This window comes from Thunnus maccoyii, chromosome 15 (genome assembly GCF_910596095.1).
Source record: "Thunnus maccoyii chromosome 15, fThuMac1.1, whole genome shotgun sequence".
Taxonomy (NCBI): domain Eukaryota; kingdom Metazoa; phylum Chordata; class Actinopteri; order Scombriformes; family Scombridae; genus Thunnus; species Thunnus maccoyii.
In genome coordinates, this window is record NC_056547.1 from 13,467,404 (window position 1) to 13,489,138 (window position 21,735).

Sequence of the window (21,735 nt, forward strand, 5' to 3'; positions counted from 1 at the left end):
GAAGGAAGTACTGGCATAATTTACACTCTAGACTGATAAAAAGAGTTTAGAGCGCTAAAGTGCTTGAGTAAGTGCTGTTTAATTTCTAGATTTAGCTCTTTTTTTTTTGTACGTGAAACATGAAAACACTTTTCATTTCTTTCCAGTAAAACATATCAATCAAAAACAATCCAGTTAATAAAGGCAAGTTGACTCTTACAGTTCAACACATTCATAGATGGGTACATGCGCAGTTAAACAAGGGCATGTCTTAAAAAACATTTTTCTCTTCTTCTGCCATCAGATACAAGAAGTGTGATCGGATTGAAAAGGCAAAGATTCAGCGCATTGTCCGACCGTTGAAAGGTATGTTACCAATTTCATTTGCAGTAATTAATATCTCCGGGTTAACAGGAACAAATTCTATTAATCAATAACATTCATAATTAAACACAAAGCTCCTTTTTCTCAGTCCAGGCGAGGCGGTTCTCTGCCTCCGCGTCAAGCGGTGACAATGCAGACTGGGGGATTGGAGGGTCGGGCGAGGGATCGTCCTCCATGACGCCAAGAGTCAGGAAACAGTCCCTGCGCAACATCACACCACGCTCCTACAGCAGCCTGCTGAAGTCTGAATCTGAAGATGAAGAAGAATCGGAAGAGGAGAAGACTGATAAACCCACAGTCAAGCCAAATCTAGCTGCAGTTAGCAACCAAGGTAACCGAGGCTCTTTTTTTGTTTTGTTTTTGTGACTCAAACGTCTCAGTTTGTCTTGTCACCGTATTTCTTTCCCAGATAGATTGATTGATTTGAAGGTGACTTGAAGCTAACAGGTGTTCATTTCAGAGTGTTGTTGCTCGTTTGTAGAAGAATTCGACCTACATGAAGGGTTTCCCATAAAATCTCTCTTCACACATCAAAGATAAAACACACAAAAGGGAAATATCACAAAATGCCTCAACCAGCTGTAGTTTCAGGTGTTTTAATTTGTGATATGATACCTATGATGCATGTCATTTAAAGGATAGCTTCACAGTTTTTCAAGTGTCTTAAAACAGTCAAGGACCCATATGAACACTGAAAGAGGTTTTTTCCGCTGTAATCATTCCTCGAAAAATTGTCCCGTCCTTTAAGGCTCCCTGACAACACCAACGAGGTGTTAGATAACATGATGTTTTATAATTGAATGACAAAGTCTTGCTTTACCTACACTACACTCATCTGTGATTGGTACACTGTGTAACTGACAAACACCTTCTCTAAAATATAACCAGGTGACATAATAAACATAAGCCTGCTCAAACCTATTCAGTAAATCACCTCAGACACTGTACAATAATTTAATTTTTAAGAAGAAAAGGCATCATTTAAAATGTAAAAAGAGCCCAGTGTCATGAATCTTTTATACAAAAAAAAGGCAGTGTTCTCTTTGAAACCCTTCAGTAGATTTCAGAACTGTTGTCTTAGATTTATTTTTGTTCGTTTGGAGATCTTCCTACTCAAGATGGTGGATCAGTGCCAGATGACCCTCCCCCAGAGGCCGTGAAACATCGTCGGCCGTTCTCCAGAGGAGCTGGGAGCAGACCCCGAGCTTACAAGGTAATGACATAATGAAGATTTTAGCTCTCGCCTCTCAGTGTATGACCTAATAAAGCCTGGGTGGAATTGTATATTTGGAAAATGGTTATTGCTTATCGGTAGTCTGCTTATTCTCCACATCACTGATTTTAATTCGAAAAAATATATACAATAAGCTGTGTTTAATTAATGTGTATCTTAAACAAAAAAATCAGTTTAACTTTAAAGTAATTGTCAGTTTGAGACAACAAACAGCAATAATTATTTCCAAATCATACTTTTCCCAGGTCTGCATCATCTTAACATCTTTTATAAAATTAAGCCTAATCTTCTGTCTCTGTGTTTAAGTTTCTTCTTCACATTAATCACCTTGCATGTACTTAACTTGTTTCTATAAATTATAGATAAATTAAGATGCGTCCATGGATAAAATGCAGCATGTTTTTTTTTTTTTCGTGTGAGTGTGTAGGAGCACAATACCTCTTCAGTTTTCTGTCTTCTTTGGTGTTTTCACGCTTTTGCCTAACTTGTTTTGTGGTCATGAGAACTCTGGCTCAGGTTTTGAAATGTAAACTGTAACTTCATATTTTAACTGGAAGGGAAAACTGAGGACGTGTTATAATTTTACATTCATTTATCTTCCTGGAGTCTCTGCTGGTTTTCAACCTCATGATGATGACAAGACTACAGGAAGTCACTGCACCTGACCAAAAAAAATTGTTTCAGCATATAACTCTCCATAAAACCCCAATTTGTCATTTTTTTCATCCCGTTTGTCTACAGATTTCATCTAACATCTAAAAAATCAAATTTAACACAAAATTTTGAACTGGTCCTTCAAATTAGTAACAATCACTGATAAAGTAAAAGATTAACTAGTGATTCTGTGTTCAGTTTTATTCAGAAGAAAAGGCAGCATCCGCTTTAACACCACTGATTTTTTTTTTTTCTTTTTAATGTTGAGAAGCTGTTTGTTGTGTTATTACTTGACCTTCGGTGCAAGCATCATTGTTGGCTGTGACTCTTTGCTTCTGCTTATTCTCACTGGCATGTACACTTGACCTCTTAAAACACAATCTAATCAAGCAAACTTGTGAATTTGGAGCAGTTTGCTTGATCACTATGAAAGTCTTGACATATTTTTCTGTAGGTGCTCATTCACATTATTTTGTGCTTATTTATTTCACCTTGGATTCTGCAATGCTTCAATCATCAGACGTTCTCACATTGACATTTTTTCGTTTGGTAGACGCTTTTGTCCAAAGCGACATACAAATGAGGTACAATGCAAGCAGATCAAGGAGAAGGCTTCGAAGTTAAATACCTCGACATTCAGTTCTACGTCTACAGGTGCCATAAGGTTGCAGGTAGTAACACATAAGTGCCTGGTAAATGATTTTTTTTTTTCTTCAGCTAGAAAATATTAGATGAGTAAATACTTGAGCAGTGTTTGAGGATAAAAAGGGATTCTGCTGACTGAATCGAGTTTGTTAACTCGCTCCCTACAGAGTTTAAGTAGTCAAGGATAAACGAGAGACAACCACTGCCTGTACAAGGAAGTGAGCAACGTACCCAGACCGGATTGTTCAGATGTTATGAAATGCGAAGAGACACGGCCAAGTGATAGATGTATTATGCTCGGTGGAAGTTATTTGGTCATCAATCATAAATGCCCAGATTTCTTGCAGAGATTATTGGAGAGTGCAAGGCGGAGTTGAGCTGGATGCTAACATTGTGCTGAACAGAGGGACTGGCTGGGATCACCGGGAGTTCAGTTTTTTGATTGACTGAGTTGAAAGTTGCTTTCCACCATCAGTTTTGAGATATTATTGAGGCAACCTAAGAGTTGGGCTTCCTAATTATCCCTGTAAGACTAAGAAAAGTAAATATCTCCTTATTTACTAGGGCTGTAGTCTCCTGGTCGATTAGTTAGTCGATATACTCTCATCCGACCAAATTCAATTTCATAAGGAGAGAAGTGCTACATTAGTAGCCTTCCAGGATTAATCCATTATTTCCTGCGGCGGGAGGGACAGACTAACAAATTACCTGTATATTAAAAACACCCCTTTTGTTTTCACAACTTCGAACTCGCCCAGCCTAATGGAGACTGCTGGGTCTAACTGTACTCAATGTTTACTGAGCGTTAACTGAACGTACTGACTGTTTACTGAATCAGTGTTTTTCCTGTAATTATAATGAGAACCCCCGCCAGGCCAAAAAAATATTTTTTAAAGTCAAAAATAGAACCAAATATCCATTTAATCGGAAATCAATAGCGTTTGGGAGCCTCTGTGCAGCGCTGTTCCGATATCTGAGTCAACCTCTGTGTCGTTGCCTGGGAAACTCTTGGTAGCGTAGCTCTGTTAAGGAATACGGCATTTCGTAATATGTTTCCGTAGCGAGTGGGGAAAGAGTGATGGACAGGAAAGTGACGGTGGATGCGAGCGGAGCAGAGGAAAAGGTTAGCAGTCAGTCCGGCAGTAAATGTACAGACTACAGTGTGTCAGTTAATAAATGCTACAGCTTCTCAAGACCAAGAAAAGTCACGTCTGTTATCCCCCCCCCAAGCAACTAATCGATTAGTTGAAGGTTATGTGTGGTTTCAGTCGACCAAGATTTTCTTCGGTTGACTACAGCCCTAATATTTATGTGTAGACACTGCTTCCAAGTGTTGAATTGATCTTCATCTGTTTGTTGGTAGTGCTGGTTTTCTCAAGTCGTCACGCAGACATGCATACACCGGGGGAAAAAAAGGTTTGGGTAACAGGCAAAAATGGCAGAGGTTACAGTGGAAGCACGTGCCACAACCGCTAACCTCCACAATTACGTCAGTGCAGTTTGCTTGATGACCCAACATGTACATCTGTATATGTTAAACCTTTCCGTTCCCGGCATCGTCAGCTTTTGCCTTGATTGCATTCAGATGTATTTCTAGCTGTAGATTTTTCCACAGCAACCACTACAGTGTAACGGTGCCTCAAGGATGAGAGCTCAGCAGAATGTAAACAGACACGGTTGTGGACAGTATACAGTGGAGACCCGCAGTTAAGGAAACATATACAACATGTTTACATCTATTTGGAGTACATGCTTGTACATAAGTACGCATGCAACTTAGAAAATGCACGAATGTACACACCAAGCGCATGAATACAATTTAAACACAAAAGCTCTGTCGGTGTTTTCATGAGATTTTCACTGCTATGTGGGAGCTGCTCACTCAAAGGAGACTCACAGAGGGAGATTTAAGATTTTTGCCAGTTTCCTAAATTAAACACGTCAGTTTAATCCAAACAAAGACAGAGAAGTCACTGATAACATTACAGAGCAGGCTTCTAAAACATATAGCAGGAACTTGCTGCTTACTGCACAAGGATGGATAAACCTCTCTTATCAAAGAAGCAAACTGAGCGAACAACGCTATGCATCATATTATGAACTCTTTTAGGCACATAAGATATCAGGTGCAACATCTTTTCACACAGTGTTGACCTCATAGTTGCATTTCCAGTTGCCAATTTGCAATTATGGTGACATGTTTATCCATAATTAATGAGAATTCCTTCCACCTTTATCAGCTTTGTTTAATGAAACATGACAAGTTATTTGTTAGTGTTCATAATCAGTTGACAGCAGTTGGATTTCCAAATAAGTGTTTTCAACACAATGATAAAATGGTTACTTAGTTTTGTTTTCATGATTATCCAGCAGCTTTGAGTGCTTGGCTAGTGTGTACATTTCTACCTAAGTGCACCTCTTTGTGTGTCTCTACTGCTACTGAATGCATTCTCTAAATTCTCCTTTACTTCCTCTTATTTCTTATTCTTGGCTAACACATTATTCTCAAAGTCATAGCGCTTCTCCTGTTTTCAATCACTTTGGCTGCTGCCGGTCGCCTCCTCTGCATGTCGCTAGTATCAGTGTAGCTTTGGAAACTGTTCTGCTGGTTGGCTTAGGCAGTCCCCTCCTCCACAGGAACAGGAGAACACGGAAGAGACGGAGCCCAGAGAAACTTTCCCTGAATCCAGCCCAACCAGGAGCCCATTGCCGAAGCTGCAGCAGCAGCTACAAATAAAATTACACCGTCTGCCTGATTTTATCCTGCAGTCTGCTCTGTTGTTGCCACAGCAGTCGCCCCAGTGCCTGGATCAATGCGATGCAAAGACGCATCCAAAATTGTCCCAGCCTGTAACACAGCTCGCTATTTCACATTCAGCACATCCCGTAACACAATCTCCTCCAGAATTGTCCCTGCCTGTAACGCAACCCGCTTCTCCACTTTCACCACATCCCATAACAGACTCTCCACAGAAATCCCTGCTGTTACGTCTGCACCGTTTGCCGCAGTCTCTGGTGCAGTCAGACTTGCATTTGTACAAATGTGTATCATCATCATCATCATCTCGACAACATCCACAGTCCATACCGCACTCAGCTCTGACTGAGTCAAAGTCGTGTTGTCAGGGACGATCAGTGTCTGAGGTGCAGCACCCAGACGTTTTGACTGAGAGAGCTGACAAAGAAAAAACTGTACACGGAGTGGAGCAAGAGCTCTGTCAGACTGTCGATCCAGACACAGAGTTACAGGAGAACACACACGACAAGCAGGAGGATGAACGAAGGGATCAGCCTGAAGAGAAGGAAGACACCTCTGTAGAAAAGACAGTGCTGCAACACTGTCCAACAACTGACCCACACTGTGTCCTTCGTTCCCAGAGTCCTGCAGAGTGTGCGTCAGTGAACACCCTGACGGGGTTAACTAACGGATTTCCCCAAAAGGGCCTGTTGCAGAACAAGCACAAGATCCGCGTGGATTTCAAGGTGAGTTTTTGTACTATTGTTTTGTGGCATTTTTTTATTTTACTACTCTCTAATGCATATGAAATTAATCACATTTTGCTTTTGAGCACTAGCATTGCATTTACAACTTAACATTCTGCCTAAAATGGAAAAAAAATGTTTGGAGGGAGAATGTTTGTGTTCATAAGATTCCCTGTACAGCTCTAAAATAAGAGATTATTTGATGGGACACTGGAGTAACATCTGGGGCTTTGATTCACATTTGGCTTCCTTTACTGGAAGTGAAAGCATTTGGTACTGGAAAGAATTTGGTTAATAGGGAAACCTTTTTGCAAGCTTGAAAACATTAACTACATCTTTTGGTGCTATATAAATTCCCTTTATCCTGGTGTTACCTGTCTGGAAATCATTACGAAGTTTCGTGGTTCTGTAAGTTTACTTCAAGTTAGTCAGAGCTGCAACTAATGATTATTTTCATCATAGATGAGTCTGCTGATTGTTTTCTTGATTCATTGTTTAGTCTATAAAATCTTAAAAGAAACTGTGAAAAAATGTCATTCACAATTTCTCAGATGCCACAGCGATGTTTTTAATTTGCTAGTCCAGTCCAAAAGCTAAAGATTTTAAATTTATTGTCACATAAGACAAAGAAAAGCAGCAATTCCTCACATTTGAGAAGCTGAAACCAGAGAATATTTGGCTTTTTTGCTTAAAAAATGACTGAAACGATAATTCAATTATCAAAAAAGTTGCAGATTCATTTTCTGTCGATCAATTAATCAGCTAATTGTTGCAGCTCTAAAGTTGGTGAGCTCATGCATCCCCAGCTAGCAGAGAAGACACCCTGATCACTGTTTTGCCTTGTGTCTATCAGGAGGACTGTGCTGTCCAGAATGTATGGCTGATGGGCGGCCTCAGCGTCCTTACATCTGTCCCCACCACACCACAACCGGTCTGTCTGCTCTGTGCCAGTAAAGGACGACATGAGGTAAATAAGCCTCCATGTTCTGTGAAATAATATGTGGTTAAGTTAATATCTCCAGGCCTCATTCTGTGTTTAGATTTGTGACTAAACTGATCTTCTACTGTCTCCCACCTCCCTCTAGATGATCTACTGCCAGATTTGCTGCGAGCCTTTCCACAGTTTCTGCCTCTCACCTGAGGAGCGCCCCAAGGAGGAGAACAAGGAGAACTGGTGCTGCAGGCGCTGCAAATTCTGTCACGTGTGCGGCCGTAGAAGCAAGAACACGAAGGTGTGCAACAATATTACAGAACATTTGGACCTGGTCAAACAGTGAAAGGAGTCATATTTTTACAAGTCTTCCCATATTTTATTTTATATACCAGTGATCCACTTGGAACAATTTTTTTTTACAAAGTCATGCTAACTTCTAACATCCTCGCCACTGTCTCCAGATTCAGGTTGGGTACGTTTAAAAATGAATTTCAGACATTTGGGGTCGACGTCTGTCCATCTTTTGGGCGGATTACATTAATAAATTACTCTTATTGGCTTTTTACTCAGAAGGCTTTTATTGCACTTATAGTAACACAAATGATTATTGATTTCTGAATGAATGGATATAGAGGAAACACTAGAAATTGAACATTTTCTTTTCCATTTTGTTTTCATACACAGATGTCTATCTAATAATGCTTTTCATCTTCATATCTATTTTAAAAACTACATTAAGTTCTGAATCTGTTAAGCTAAAATTTCATTTTTCCTTGTGTCTGAAGATATTGTGCATGAGATATTAGTGTCATATTTCCTTATTAAGATTTTTTTATTATCATATTTCAAAATTTGAGAGATTGAGGTCCTGCTCAGATATTTAACTCATTCATTATTCGATAAATAATACACCCCTCTGTTTTTTTTCCTAGCCTGTGTTGCAGTGCATGAGATGCCAAACCGCCTACCATCCTTCCTGCCTGGGACCAACATACCCTAAGCCTATGAACTGCAGCGTGCCCTGGGTAAGTGCTTTAATGATCCGTCCCAGCATCTTAATAGAAACATTAATAGAAAGACCCTGTAATGCCATGAAATGTGTAAATATTGTTTTTTATCTGTTGAACCCTCATAAAATAATATATTATAAGGCTTTGTTTGAGAAAAGGAGTAGCATTGCATGTGAATCGTCTCTGGGATTCATATTATTGCGGTTCATATTTTGTAGGTGTGCATGACATGCATTCGGTGCAAAAGCTGCGGTGTGACTCCTGGAAAGAGCTGGGACATGGCCTGGAACCACGAGCAGGATCTCTGTCCTGACTGCACTTCTCTCCACAAGAAAGGTTAGAGCTCTGAGAGACAAACAAGTCCCACAGAATATTTATTGTTGTCCAGAAGAATGACCTGGACAAGCTTCAAAGTGTTTGACAAGAGGGACTGATCATGTGACTAATATTTTATCTGTATATCACTCAGGTAATTTCTGCACCGTCTGCCACAAGTGCTACGACGAGGGCAACCAACACACGCAGATGATTCACTGTTCAGAGTGTAGCCACTGGGTTCATTACCAATGTGAAGGACTTTCAGGTAAATAACACTCTTGTATTCATAAATGAGATTTCAAAGTGATCCAGTGTTTTCCATACCAGACACAGACAGACACATAAACTCTCGCTCAGATTTGCACCTGGTTTAGTGTTTGGTTAGATCAAGACTGTTGACCATCTCAAGCTACACTATATGGAAGCATATTATGATGAGTGGGTTGAGGAAATGAGTCAGATTTGTTTTCTTATTTCATGAAAAGATTGCAACATAAGAGCAAATTATAAAACTTAGGTAGGTGGTTTTTATCTAATTTTTTAAAACTGTGTAAAGTGTCTTTGTGCATATTTTTAAAGGGCCTGCTATAAATAAAATGTATTATTATTTTAACTACATCTTTACTACTTAAAGAGCAGATTATCCCTTTCTGATGCACATTGCTCAACATGATTATATCCTCTAAAACGTATCTGATTCAGCTTTTTCTTCTTTTTTTTTCTGTGTCATTGCAGAGGAGCTGTTTGGGCTGCTGTCAAGCCAACCAGAAGAAGTTGTTTTCACCTGCTCACCCTGCAACGAGCACCAGCCTGAACTCAGCAGCTTGAGAGAAGAGCTCCAGAGCAGGCTGATGGACGGTCTGGAGGAGGTGCTCACTGACCTCCTCTCCTCAAACATCACCCAGTACCTCGTTCTCTGTAAAGCGGTGAGTTACGGACTGTGACAGATAATTTTAACTTTTGCAGAAACACACACTTTTATCATCCAAGTTTCTATTTTTTTGTCAAAATTACTATAATATCTTCAGCTGTACTGTAAGTTGTTTTTTTCATCTCTACCTGATCGCTGCATCTTTTTTTAAACTGTCGTATTTGTGTTTCAGTGTCAGGAAACAAACAAGACAGAACTTGTCAGAGAACAGCACCCGGTGTGTGATCTACAGGCCATGGACAAGAAGTTGAAAGGAGGTGGTTACACCTCAATAGTGAGTGTTCTTCTTTATAATCTGTAGCATTTGGTACTTTAACTGTTAATCCTGCAGCACAGGATTATATAGATCTTCCTGTTTTTAATCCTCTGTGTGTGCGTGTAGAAAAGCACAGCCAGTGGTAAATGTAAGACAGCAACTAAATGTCCTCACATTCAGCTGAGAGAAAAGAAATAAACATTTCACTATCTAGTTATTTTTTTAAAAACCTTTTTTTTCCTCTCTCTTCTCGCCCACTCAGAAAGCTTTCCATGCTGATGTCGTCTTTGTGATGAAGAAGTGGGTGAAGGAGGAGGATTTTCTCCCTGAGGATGAGAGGCTGACCAGTCAGGCCAGGGAACACTATGTCAAAGTAAGCTTCCCTCCCCTCCCAGTGTCCCACGCTTTTAGTTTATTTTTAGAGACCCACTTTTCATTGATTCCCGCCTTTTCTGTTGTCATGATCACTTGGTTTGGGAGTGGAGCTGAGTCAGAAGATAAACAGACTATAAAAAGTCTATTTGTTGAGGAAATACGCCTAAGCTGAATTCTCATTTTGTTTTTTTTCCCTGACAGCTGATGGAGCAGGTTTTCAGTTGGTTTCCTGGACACCGTCTAAAAAAGTGGAGCTCGTTCTCTGAAGAATTCCCAAGGTAAATTTAACCCTGCACCAGAGCCGCAACTATTAGTCGATTTAGAAAATTAATCGCCAACTATTTTTATAATCAATTAATCATTTTGAGTCATTTTTTAAGAGAAATGCCAAAATTTTCTGGTTTCTGTTTCTTAAATGTTAATATTTTCTGGTTTCTTTAACCTTCTATGATAGTAAACTGAATATCTTTGGTTTGTTGGCATTTGGTTCAGGAAACGGGGATCATCATTTTTCGCATTTTCTGACAAACAACCAATTGATTAATCAGTAATTAAAATAATTGTTAGTTGAAGCCCTACCTTGCACCAGCAGTTCATTTTAGTGCAACAACACCATCACTAAGTACAGTAAACTGCATCAATTCCCTTGTATAAATGCATTATTCCTTCACTATGTACAGTAGATGTGGCAATTATATTAGTGTTCATTCATTCAATCATTTATAGAGAATAAAAGTGTCACCCAGGACATCTCTGGCCCTCCCCTCTGTTTGACTGTCCCTATACTTCTTTCTTCAGTGGCATGCTCCCTGAAGCTGTCCTTCCACCATCTAAGGAGCACAGCTATGCACAGTGGCTGAAGAGGACATACCAGCTCAAGGAGTCCAGGGGCCCACAAGCGGGGAAAACTGACTCTCTGTTATCTTCAGTCGCTACTCTCCAGTCTGGTGCATCACACAGCCTCCCTCTCCATTCGCATGGTATGGAAACTATTGTAGCCTGTTCTCTATCATGTGTGCTGAGGAATGTGATCGTAGTCGCAACAGTTGGACCCAGAAATACGGTTCATTTCTAAGCAAGGAAACGTCACATCCTCACAGTTTGTATAAGATTCGATCTCTCATGTTTAAAATCTGTCTATCTGTGCCTTTTATCTCCCTCACAGGTGTAACGAGTGATCTGGAAACCACCAAGACTGAGGATGCGAGGCAGTGTGCACTGTGCCAACAATGTGGAGACTCAGCTCCTAGTGTTAGTTCAACTGCCTTAATGTGTTCTCGCTGCATTTCAGATTAAAAGTCAAATACTTGAATATAGAAACAGGATGAATCATGTCTGCAGACGCTACAACTGTTCTCGTGTTCCAGTTTGACTAAATGTTTTCTTATAATATAAAAATGCCTTCAATCAACTGCCCATTAACTGAATAATTGTTTTTTTTTTTTATCTCTATAGGATGCAGGACGGCTGTTGTACTTGGGACAGAATGAATGGGCTCATGTTAACTGCTGCCTTTGGTCTGCAGAGGTTTATGAGGAGAATAGTGCTCTTTTGCAAGTGCACAGTGCAGTCTCAAGGGGGCGCCACCTGGTAAGGAAAGCAGTGAAGTCATTATTATGAAGCAGATAGTAGAGATAGTTATCACGTTAAGTTGATCTACATAATAATTTGTTACAGCGGGAAGTGTTGTAGGATGTCAAACAAGGATTACGATATAAATCAAAGTTAATTAATATGACTGTTTTTTGTCCTTCATTCTCCAGCGTTGTGATCGTTGTGGGCAGTCTGGAGCCACTGTGGGCTGCTGTCTTGCCACCTGCCAGAGTAATTTCCACTTCATGTGTGCTCGAGCCCAAAACTGCGTGTTCCAGCAGGACAGGAAGATGTACTGCTACAAGCACAGGGACCTTGTTAGTGCAAAGGTGTGGACACAGTTTTCCCTCTAGCTTCTCTTTACTTTTGAGTTTAATTATGGTTATAAATTATAGTTCAGAGGTAAATTAATTTCTCATTCAGTTTCCACACGGACTTCTCACACCTGCTGGTTTTTCTGTGTAGTGTTAATTTATGCTTTACTGAACCCTTTCAGATGGTGTCTGGGAAAGGGTTTGAAGTCCCTCGGCGGGTATACGTGGACTTCGAGGGGATCAATCTCAGGAGAAAGTTCCTCACAGGCCTTGAGCCAGAATCCATAAACATGACCATTGGTAAGAATATCTGGGAGCTACTTGACTCTGTAATGCAGGTTATGTGTCGTCATGAGGAGATGAAATATCTGCTTTATATCAGACTCTACCCAGTGTGCTGAAACCCACAATCTGTCCTTACTTTTCCAGGCTCCCTGCAGATTCAGAAACTTGGAGTGTTAACAGAACTCTCGTCAAATGGGAGGATGTTATATCCTGTTGGATATCAGTAAGTGATTGTTTATTGGCTGCACCAGTCATGGAGATAATTACCATCTGTCATGTTTTCTCTTTTTTTTATTGTACGTACGTCTTATGTTCTACTTGTTTAAAATTGTCATTCAGGTTTATTTGTCGAATTTAAAATAAAATACTTTAAAATGCTTTGACATCGCCTTCCCTTTATTATCTAGATGTTCTCGTTTGTACTGGAGCACCGTGGATCCCCGCAGGCGCTGTAAGTATACCTGTAAGGTGACAGAAGCGAGCACACCTCTCCCTGGTGAGGAACAAGATCCAAGGTGGGACCAAGAAGAGAATCACACCATAGTCCACAGTCCCAACCACCACAGAGGTGAGCAAGCAGTTACATGTCACTCTTTTATATGTCTGTCTGACTGTTGTTCACATATTTAAGCATTCAGAAATGTTAATAATCAAGCAATGAGAGCTGACAAGAGCTGAAACTGCAAAAAAAAATAAAATTGGTACAATAGTCCATTAAACCGTTATAACTGTTCTCTTGGTTTCCCAGATTTTTGTACAGAAACTTTAAAAATAGAATTTGAGTCCGTGGGTTTTATTTAATGCCCATTTTGACTGTGGTTGACTTTATATCTTACACATTTTCTTCTTTGCCAGATGTGGAGTCCCCAGAATGTTTAAGTGCTTCATCCAGCCCAGTTAAGTCCACTACCCCGTCACCCAACTCTAAACAGCACAATATACCTGGTTCCAAAAGTCCTGGTGGCTACACACAGACCAGGAGACCAGCAGGAGGATCCTCTCGACCTCTACCATCACCAGGTAAATAGTTTAATGTGTCGCATCTTAGCATATTCTTGAACCTGAGAAATTGTTGCCTTTGTTTCACTCTTTGTTATGTGATGCTTTTTAGGGTCCACCCTTCCCAAATCACGTCACATTCTCACATTGCGGGACCTGGAGGACACCCGTCGGCCTCGCAGGCTGTCATCAAGGAGCCGCCGCAGCTCCTCCCCGACTGACAGCGACCCATCTGTGTCAATGACGCTCCGCTCTGGTGGTACCATCCACTCCAGGTGCGCTCTGTTCAGCTCCCCTCCAAGATCGTCAAACTTGGGATCAGCCTCGCCTCCTCTGTCACGGCAAAACTCAGCATCACCAGTCTGGAGCTCCCCACCTAGATCTAACTCCAGCATCTCTGCAGGGCTTTCACCTCGACAAGGAGCCATCACTCACTCCCCTAGAGGGAGGCAAAACTTTAAAATAACCACTCCATTCTCTGCCGAGGTTCCCCAAGACTTCCTAGCATCATCTGAGGCAGAAGATGCAGCAGTAGCCACGACCAATGGGATCTCACTAGCACCTGATAACCTTGAGGAGGAAGTAGCCCACTTGATGTCCCAGGAACTGCCCTACACCGTGTTTGACACTGACACAGAGGTAGCAGTGGCCTCCATGCTGAATGCTAAGCTTGAGTTTGATGAGACATTGCTCACTGAGAATGTGGTACTTCACTGCGGAGCACAGGGTGGGCGGGGGGAGGTGGAAGGTGTAGTGCAAGATGTGGAAATGCAGGAGGATATTCAGGAGAAAGACTCTGAAGGCGAAGACTCTAGCCATTATTTTAAATTTTCACGTACGGTGGTCTGTGAGGCAGCTAGCACCTCAGCTCTGCCGTCAGCACAGTCAATCTCACAGTTAGACGGGGCGGACGGCGGGTCAGAGAGCGATGAAAGCGAGGAGATCGATGATGAGGCACAAGAAACAGAAAGTGAAGAGTCTATAATTCACACCAACCATAATACACCTACTAAACAGCTGACAGTTGCTCTAAAGAGGCTGGAATCTATTTACACTGTGCCAAAGTCAACAGTTGAACAAGGTACAATTGAGGAAGAGTTTCAGGAAAATTCATCGCCATCTGCTGTTTTTGAAGCCTTTGACTCAAACAATGACATGTCACTTCAAGAAGAAGAGGTTCTGATGAGCTCTGAAATGCCAACATCTCAAAATGAGGTGTTTTTGGATTCGTCTACAGGACATTTTGTTTCTGCTGAAGATGGCGCTTTAGTGTACCCAAATAACAAAAAAGTTGAAGATAAAGAGGACACTTGTTCATCAGCTGACTCAGTAGAAGGTTATAAAGATGACTTGAATGACCCGGACTACTCTCCAGAACCTAAAACCAAAAAATCTCCCACAGCGCAGATGAAAACCATTGTTATGAAGCAAAAACGTCCCGCATCGAACCTCAAACGCGTGTCGCCTAAACCGTGTCTTCAACAGCAGCACAAACTCAAATTGTTGTTGCCAGCACGAACGACAGAGACTGTAAATAATGCGTCTGTTTCCGCTGCTGCTTCCACTTTTTGTGCAATTCCACACACAGCCACCTCCTCCCTTGTGATCAATGGTTTGAACGCTGTACCTGTTCAACCTGCCGCCGCACGGGGCAAACCCATCGCCATCCGCTTGGACAGTTCGAGGCTGGGAAGTCAGCAGCAGGTGGTGGTTCAGAGTCAGGCCGCAGCCGCTAACACAGCCCCGTCCCCAGCTCCTGCCCATCAGGTTCTGCTGGTCAACCGTCAAGGTCAGATCCTGATCAAAGACCCGGTATCAAACACTTATCAGTCACTCAGTACAGATTCACCTACCTACAATAAAATAAGCCAGATCGCCAAGATTCTCCACAGTGGTAACGCCTTACAGCGCTCCGTCCCTCGTGTGATAGTAAGGCCTCGCACCAGCGACTCGGCCACAAACGTCCCTTCTGCCGGTAACCACACGGCAACATCCGAGAGAAAAATCATTGTCAGAGTGGTGCCTGTGAAACGCAGCGGCACTTCCACTTCCTCAACTACTGTCAATGTGCAGAGTGTTCCTGAAGCAACTTTTTCCAACATTGAAGAAACCACGGCTCAAGCTATCATCGACAGAGCAATGGCTACCCACCGCGACGCACCAAAGACGAAACCCAACATCCTCAGTAGCGCCCGACAGCCAAAGGCCAGACATCGAAGATCATCCCTACTTCAGGACAAGGAACACCCAGATCAGTCAACAGTCGCACATTCAGAGTCCCCCAGTGGTGTCCTCAGTGTGCCAGTCAGCAGCCTGCAGCCAACATCTGCTTCATCACGCTCGCAGGTGCGTGTCAAGAGAGTGTCGTCAGTCTCTGAAAGGCCATCCAGGAAGAAATCCAAGATGGACTTCTTGAGGGATCCCTCAAGTGAGCTGGATGAAGTTAATGATTCCAGGTATTCAATTATTTGAGTCTTATGCCAAAAAAAAGATTTTTTTCCCCCCACAATGGTTTACAAGAAATTATATGACTACACAAACTAGCAAAGGTGCAGGTGTACATGGCCTAAAAATAACTGCAATTCCTATGTAGGTTACCTGGGATTAACCATTTTGAGAGCTACTAATGATTATTCTCGTTATTGGTTTGGCTATAATATGATAAACTACACTTACGTTTTTGAATTTTCTACAGGACATTACTTTTATCTTTTGTACTGTCTTGCATAATTTTAAACCTTAACAAAACATAAAAAGTTCACCTGTCCATTGTCATCGCTAACATTCTTGGTACGTTTACTCAGCCAGTCTATCTATTGGTGTGTCTAATGTTGCAGACTTTCTTGTCTAGCTGCACATCTCATGTATTTTTAAGATGTGCACCAACCCAGCAAACAGACTGAGGAGTAAGTACTGCTAGAGAGGCAGGGGAGTCCTGTAAACCACTGCACTGCAATACCAACAAAGCCCGAAGAGGAAGGAAGGGTGTTTTAATATTGATGTGTTAATATATAAACTTTGGCAATCCTAATGATTTTAACAGCAGCAGCACTTTAGTTTGTGAGGCATATTTTGTCTCTGGCATCAGTTTAAGTCACCAAAACGTTTACAGTGTCTTGTTTTCTTCCTACAGATCGAGTGGTGTGAGAATTAAAGCTCCAACAATGAAGGATGTTCTTGATCTTGACCAGGAGAAAATGTCTGAGCCTGAGCCAGAGCTGCTGAGGATTACTGCTCCACCACCTCCTGCACACTCCAGGTTAGCTCATCTTAACTCTTATTTATTTGCCTTATTATTATGTCAAAAAGTAGCATGGTGGAGTATGGTTACTAGTACATTTTTAAAAACATAAAACCATTTATCTCCAATTTTGATGATTTAAAATTTTCAGATTTAGGATTACATGTTCCTTAATTGGTCTAGAAGATTCTGCTACTTCTTAAGCTAAATAAACTATTTAAAAACTCATTGGATTACCTGAAAAATGCATTTTCACAAAACTAAAAATAAGACGTTTTTTCCAAGCTCATGAAAAGTTGATGTTTTGGACATGCATGGTGTTCACAGGAGAGACAGAATAGAGATAAAGAAAATTCATATGATCTCTTTAAGAAGACAAATCTGAGTTTATATGTAGTGGTATTGTTAGTACCTGCCAGTAACTGAAAATGTACCATTCTCAATTTGGACATGTCTAAAATAAAAACGTATTTTACCTCCGAGGTGCTGTAGCACTCACATTAATATTTATGTATATGTATTTGTTCTTCCTTCCTGCTCAGGCATTCTCAGGCGGAGTCTCCACCCTCATGCCCACAAACCAACAGTTACATTCAAGGTAAAACACACATGTGGGTCAGTGCTCGCCATGGAGACCTCTCTGAATGGGGCCCATATTCAGGTTTGTCACTGAACAAAAAACTCTTATTTTTTCACATTTTCTTCTCATCAAATCTTCAAAGCTTCTCAGAGACTGTTATTTAAACCATTTGTACTGGTTTTTTCAGACGACATCTTAATTTTGCTTGTCAAATTCTACTTAATTATATAGTTGTTTAATTAAAGTGTTAAATTGAAATGTACTTGGTATACACAATTTTTCAGTAAAAACTACTTAAATTCTACAGGTTTTAGCTCAGACGATGATATGCATGTACCAAGACACAAGAAGAGGACGTACATGAACCAGCCTCACCTGCGCTTTGAAATCACCAGCGACGACGGCTTCAGTGTCAAGGCTAACAGTATAGAGGGTAGGAGCCGCTGTTTCACTTGTTTGCATTATGCTACTAACATTACTGTTTTACAGACATTTATTTGTCCAAAAATGACTTATATGAAGAGTTAAAACACTTGTGCATCTGACTATATATTTACAAATTAATAATCCTTCATCATTCTATCATGTGCTCTGAACATGTTAAACATGCTGAGTCTGATGTGCTTTTTGTGTTTAAGTCACTCTTTGGGACTCTGTATTTCTTAGTGAAAACACAACAATCAAGAAGATCAACTAAATGTTTAAAATTGTGGAGCTCTCTCACCGTGCCTGTCTCTTTCCTCCCCTCAGTTGCTTGGCGTGCAGTGATCGAAGGTGTCCTCGAGGCTCGGGCGGGCTTCCACCTGAAGCAGCTGCCTCTTGGCGGGATGAGGGGCCCGCGGGTGCTCGGTGTCGTCCATGACGCTGTCATCTTCCTGCTGGAGCAGCTGCAGGGTGCTGCGAACTGCAAGCGCCACCGCTTCCGCTTCCACCGCTGTGACGACATTGAGGAAGAACTTCCCCTCAACCCAAGCGGCTGCGCTCGTAGTGAAGTCTATTCACGGTACAGTCGCGTTAATTTTGATTACAACTCTTATGGTTTTTAAATACTTTTAAGCATCAATGAAATAAATTAATTTAAATTAATTGTATTTTTTCCCTCTAATTAGGAAAGCAACTTTTGATATGTTCAACTTCCTGGCATCACAGCACAGAGATCTTCCGGATATCGTAGGCCCCTTTGATGAAGAGGAGGATGAATTCCCACTGAAATCTTCCAGGTTAGGGCATTAAAGTATTTTAACCCCCTGCACACCACACAATACATTGATCTAAGGTTTCTAAAAGGAAGTAATTTAGCAGATGTCAAGTCCATGCTGACATTATCTTTTCTTTGTCCGACTCTAACAGGCGAGCCACCAGCAGCGAGCTTCCCATGGCGATGAGATTCAGACACTTGGAGAAAATCTCCAAAGAAGCAGTAGGCGTTTACAGGTAATGGAAAACAAAAAAATATATAAAAGTGTGATGTTTTATTAACTTTTTTACACTCATAAATTTACCCATTTCCTGTTCTGTAATCCTCTTAGATCTCAAATTCATGGGCGAGGCCTTTTCTGCAAGAGGAACATCGACGCCGGGGAAATGGTGATTGAGTACGCCGGCACTGTCATTCGCGCCGTCCTGACTGATAAGCGGGAGAAATATTATGACAGCAAAGTTAGTAAACATAATATACATTACTGTTCTCAGAAGTCATCATCATGACAGCCAGAAAGTCTACCTCATTATTTAACATTTTCATTCCTGTCGAAAGCCTTCTTCAGCTGTTTCTGGTCGCCTTTGAGCTTATCTGTTAAAATGTGAATAACTGTATATTTTTTTTCCTTTCATTTTATATTAATCTAAAATCTAATTTGAAGCTTGACATGCCAGTTTGTTTCTAAAGAAGTTTGGAAGGAGGAAAAAAGGGCAAATATACAAAAAACAAAAAAGAAACTGACCTAATAGTGATTCGGCTCGTTTCTGGCAAAAACAAACCAACACAAGTTGTAGTTGAGCTACTGAATGTGCTTGAAATGTGAAAGCAGTGACTCACCGTGTTGTTCAAATCTTCTCCGTCAGGGCATCGGATGCTACATGTTCCGCATCGACGACTTCGACGTGGTGGACGCGACCATGCAAGGCAACGCGGCCCGTTTCATCAACCACTCTTGCGAGCCCAACTGCTACTCCCGCGTCATCAACGTGGACGGCCGCAAGCACATCGTCATCTTCGCCCTGAGGAAGATCTACCGCGGCGAGGAGCTGACCTATGACTACAAGTTCCCCATCGAGGACGAGAACAGCAAGCTGCACTGCAACTGCGGGACGAGACGCTGCCGTCGCTTCCTGAATTAATTCCTCGCGCACGCACCACCACTACCAATAGCCATCGTGTTCGACGCACTTGAATTCAGGAGTTGAATGAAATTATAAAGGCGACCGCTGCGTGTGTGTGTGTGTGTGTGTGTTTTTGTGGTTGCTGACACATACAGACCTGATCTACTGAAAGTTTGTTGGAATCATAATTTATTGACTGGTCGAGGGCAGCGTGCATTTTGTTTTCATTTCTGTCCTCTGAACTGCTGTTAACAGTCACAGAAACCAGATTAGAGCCATAAGTCAAATCTCGGGATGAAGACTATTTATGTTATTTCAGACTGCTGGATTGTTGCTCTGTTACCAAGTGCGGTTTAATTAACGAAACTGCACCTTTTTTTTTTTTTTTTTGGATTTGTGTACTGTTTTAAGACATCTCATATACCACCACACACACTTTTGGTTTTTAAAGCCTCTGCTGGAACTGGGACTACACAACAATTACCAGCTTCAAATGGTGCAAACTAAAATAAGCAGATTGCAGTAATTACTTATTATTATTATTATTATTCTGCTGGTGACAGAGTGTCTTTGTAAATAAAAGGTCCCAGAGAAGGACGAGGAGAATTTGTTCAGCACCTTACTTTGACACAAACCTTCTCTGTATGCAGCAAACAGGACAAATTTTATATATCGGCACAAATTAAACACTCAAGACGCCTCTTGTACATTGTAGTGCAGCTACATTTTAACACCACTGGATACCACAGGTTTTTGTGAGCAGGGATTCTGATATTTTCCTGTTCTTACTTTTTATAAAGGTGCTGGTGACATTTACCCCAAGAGGTAGTTTTAATATAGTCACCCAAAACCTTTTCCCCCCCTCTCCCCCCCACACACATTCAGTCAGTTTTTATTTCTAAACGGCAGAGATGCTGTGAACTAAACGCTTTTATCTGGCAATTACAGTCTGTTGTTTGTTTATTTGTGTATGTTTGTGTGTTTAAAGGTCTATAAGGGAGAGTTCCTTGTTGCAGAGTTCACAGTGAATATAGTGATGATGCTCTGCACAGTCCCTTATAAGCCTTTTTTTTCTTTTTTGCATTTTTTTGTATATTTGAACAATAAATGTATATTCAAGAAGCTGATGGAAATAAATGTGTTTGAGCTTTTAACTTTCTATTTGTAAGTGAAGGCTGAGTAACAGAACTGAAGCTGATCCTAAGTTAATTTTTTCTTGCAGTTGTTTTGCACCCTCTTCCGCCTCTTGTTTTTTTTGTTTTGTTTTGTTTTGTTTTTGTCTCACAGGTGTACTACCTCAAGGCATTATGAAGCAAGATTTAATTTAATTACACAACACATTTGGTGAAAAGCTGTTTTCTCATTTCCTTGTTCAATCATATAAAAAGTGCAAATCATTACATCTTGATGGTCAAATGAATAACACCAATACTCTGACATATTATGCCTGCAATTATTTCATAAGAATAGGTAGCCACTGTTGTTTTTTTTTTTTTTTTCCTTTGTTGTTTTGTGTGTTTTGTGCTCAGTTGCTCCTGTGTGCAACCACACCCTCGTAACGGACGTAGATACGATCCTAGTGTTTAGGTTATGGTTTGACTTGGTCTCAACTCAAGTCCTGAATGCCGTTGATGTATGTTTTGGGCTGTTTTTTTTTTGTTTGTTTTTTTTGTTTTTTTAGGATTATTGAATTTGACATGCTAAAGCTTTGTTACTTTATCGGCTCACAATGGATCTGTGCCTGTATATAGTTGTATAAAGAATTTCTAAACCTGTTAAATATTTTTTTACCTACCTTTTTTTTTTTTTTTTTTAATTTATGTTCCAATAAAAATTTGACATGTTCCAAATTTCCTTTCCTTTTATTTTCTCAATCAATATGTTTAGCATTCAGTAAATATTACAGTAAATTAAATAAATGAAAATATCACTTGTGATTCTTAAGTGAATGTCCATGCAGTACATTATAAATATGTAAAATTTGTGATGTTTTTTGTCAAACAGAAGGTCTGGTCAGCCTGGTTGTATAAGGAGGGTTATCTTAAGTTACTGTAGGTTGGTCATTCTGATGCTACACATATAGAAAAGATCAATTATCAATTAGATCAAAATATAAACATACAACAAAAATTGGAACCATACGTCCATTGTTTTTTTGGTGTACTATATGATATCATTGCCCTTCAGGAGATAAAAAC

General features: G+C 40.7%; 1 protein-coding gene across 4 annotated transcripts in view; it reads left to right on the forward strand.

Annotated features, from left to right (window-relative positions):
- Positions 1-21,659, forward strand: part of kmt2ba (lysine (K)-specific methyltransferase 2Ba) — a 31,633-nt gene extending 9,974 nt beyond the window's left edge. For 2 of the 4 annotated variants that reach the window (XM_042435389.1, XM_042435390.1), the window contains exons 7-36: positions 284-345; positions 452-694; positions 1,467-1,576; positions 5,534-6,379; positions 7,233-7,346; positions 7,465-7,611; positions 8,246-8,338; positions 8,542-8,659; positions 8,793-8,906; positions 9,377-9,567; positions 9,745-9,846; positions 10,091-10,201; positions 10,405-10,481; positions 11,002-11,183; positions 11,369-11,454; positions 11,659-11,793; positions 11,967-12,125; positions 12,293-12,410; positions 12,540-12,618; positions 12,803-12,963; positions 13,251-13,415; positions 13,507-15,850; positions 16,528-16,653; positions 17,178-17,296; positions 17,523-17,648; positions 17,966-18,218; positions 18,325-18,435; positions 18,566-18,649; positions 18,745-18,874; positions 19,280-21,658. In XM_042435389.1, coding sequence (XP_042291323.1) covers positions 284-345; positions 452-694; positions 1,467-1,576; positions 5,534-6,379; positions 7,233-7,346; positions 7,465-7,611; positions 8,246-8,338; positions 8,542-8,659; positions 8,793-8,906; positions 9,377-9,567; positions 9,745-9,846; positions 10,091-10,201; positions 10,405-10,481; positions 11,002-11,183; positions 11,369-11,454; positions 11,659-11,793; positions 11,967-12,125; positions 12,293-12,410; positions 12,540-12,618; positions 12,803-12,963; positions 13,251-13,415; positions 13,507-15,850; positions 16,528-16,653; positions 17,178-17,296; positions 17,523-17,648; positions 17,966-18,218; positions 18,325-18,435; positions 18,566-18,649; positions 18,745-18,874; positions 19,280-19,555 — 6,982 coding nt within the window. In that variant the 3' untranslated portion in view covers positions 19,556-21,658. Of the gene's footprint in view, positions 1-283; positions 346-451; positions 695-1,466; positions 1,577-5,533; positions 6,380-7,232; positions 7,347-7,464; positions 7,612-8,245; positions 8,339-8,541; positions 8,660-8,792; positions 8,907-9,376; positions 9,568-9,744; positions 9,847-10,090; positions 10,202-10,404; positions 10,482-11,001; positions 11,184-11,368; positions 11,455-11,658; positions 11,794-11,966; positions 12,126-12,292; positions 12,411-12,539; positions 12,619-12,802; positions 12,964-13,250; positions 13,416-13,506; positions 15,851-16,527; positions 16,654-17,177; positions 17,297-17,522; positions 17,649-17,965; positions 18,219-18,324; positions 18,436-18,565; positions 18,650-18,744; positions 18,875-19,279 lie in introns of all 4 variants that reach the window. The other 2 variants (XM_042435391.1, XM_042435392.1) reach the window with 2 other exon arrangements.
- The last annotated feature ends 76 nt before the right edge of the window (positions 21,660-21,735 follow it).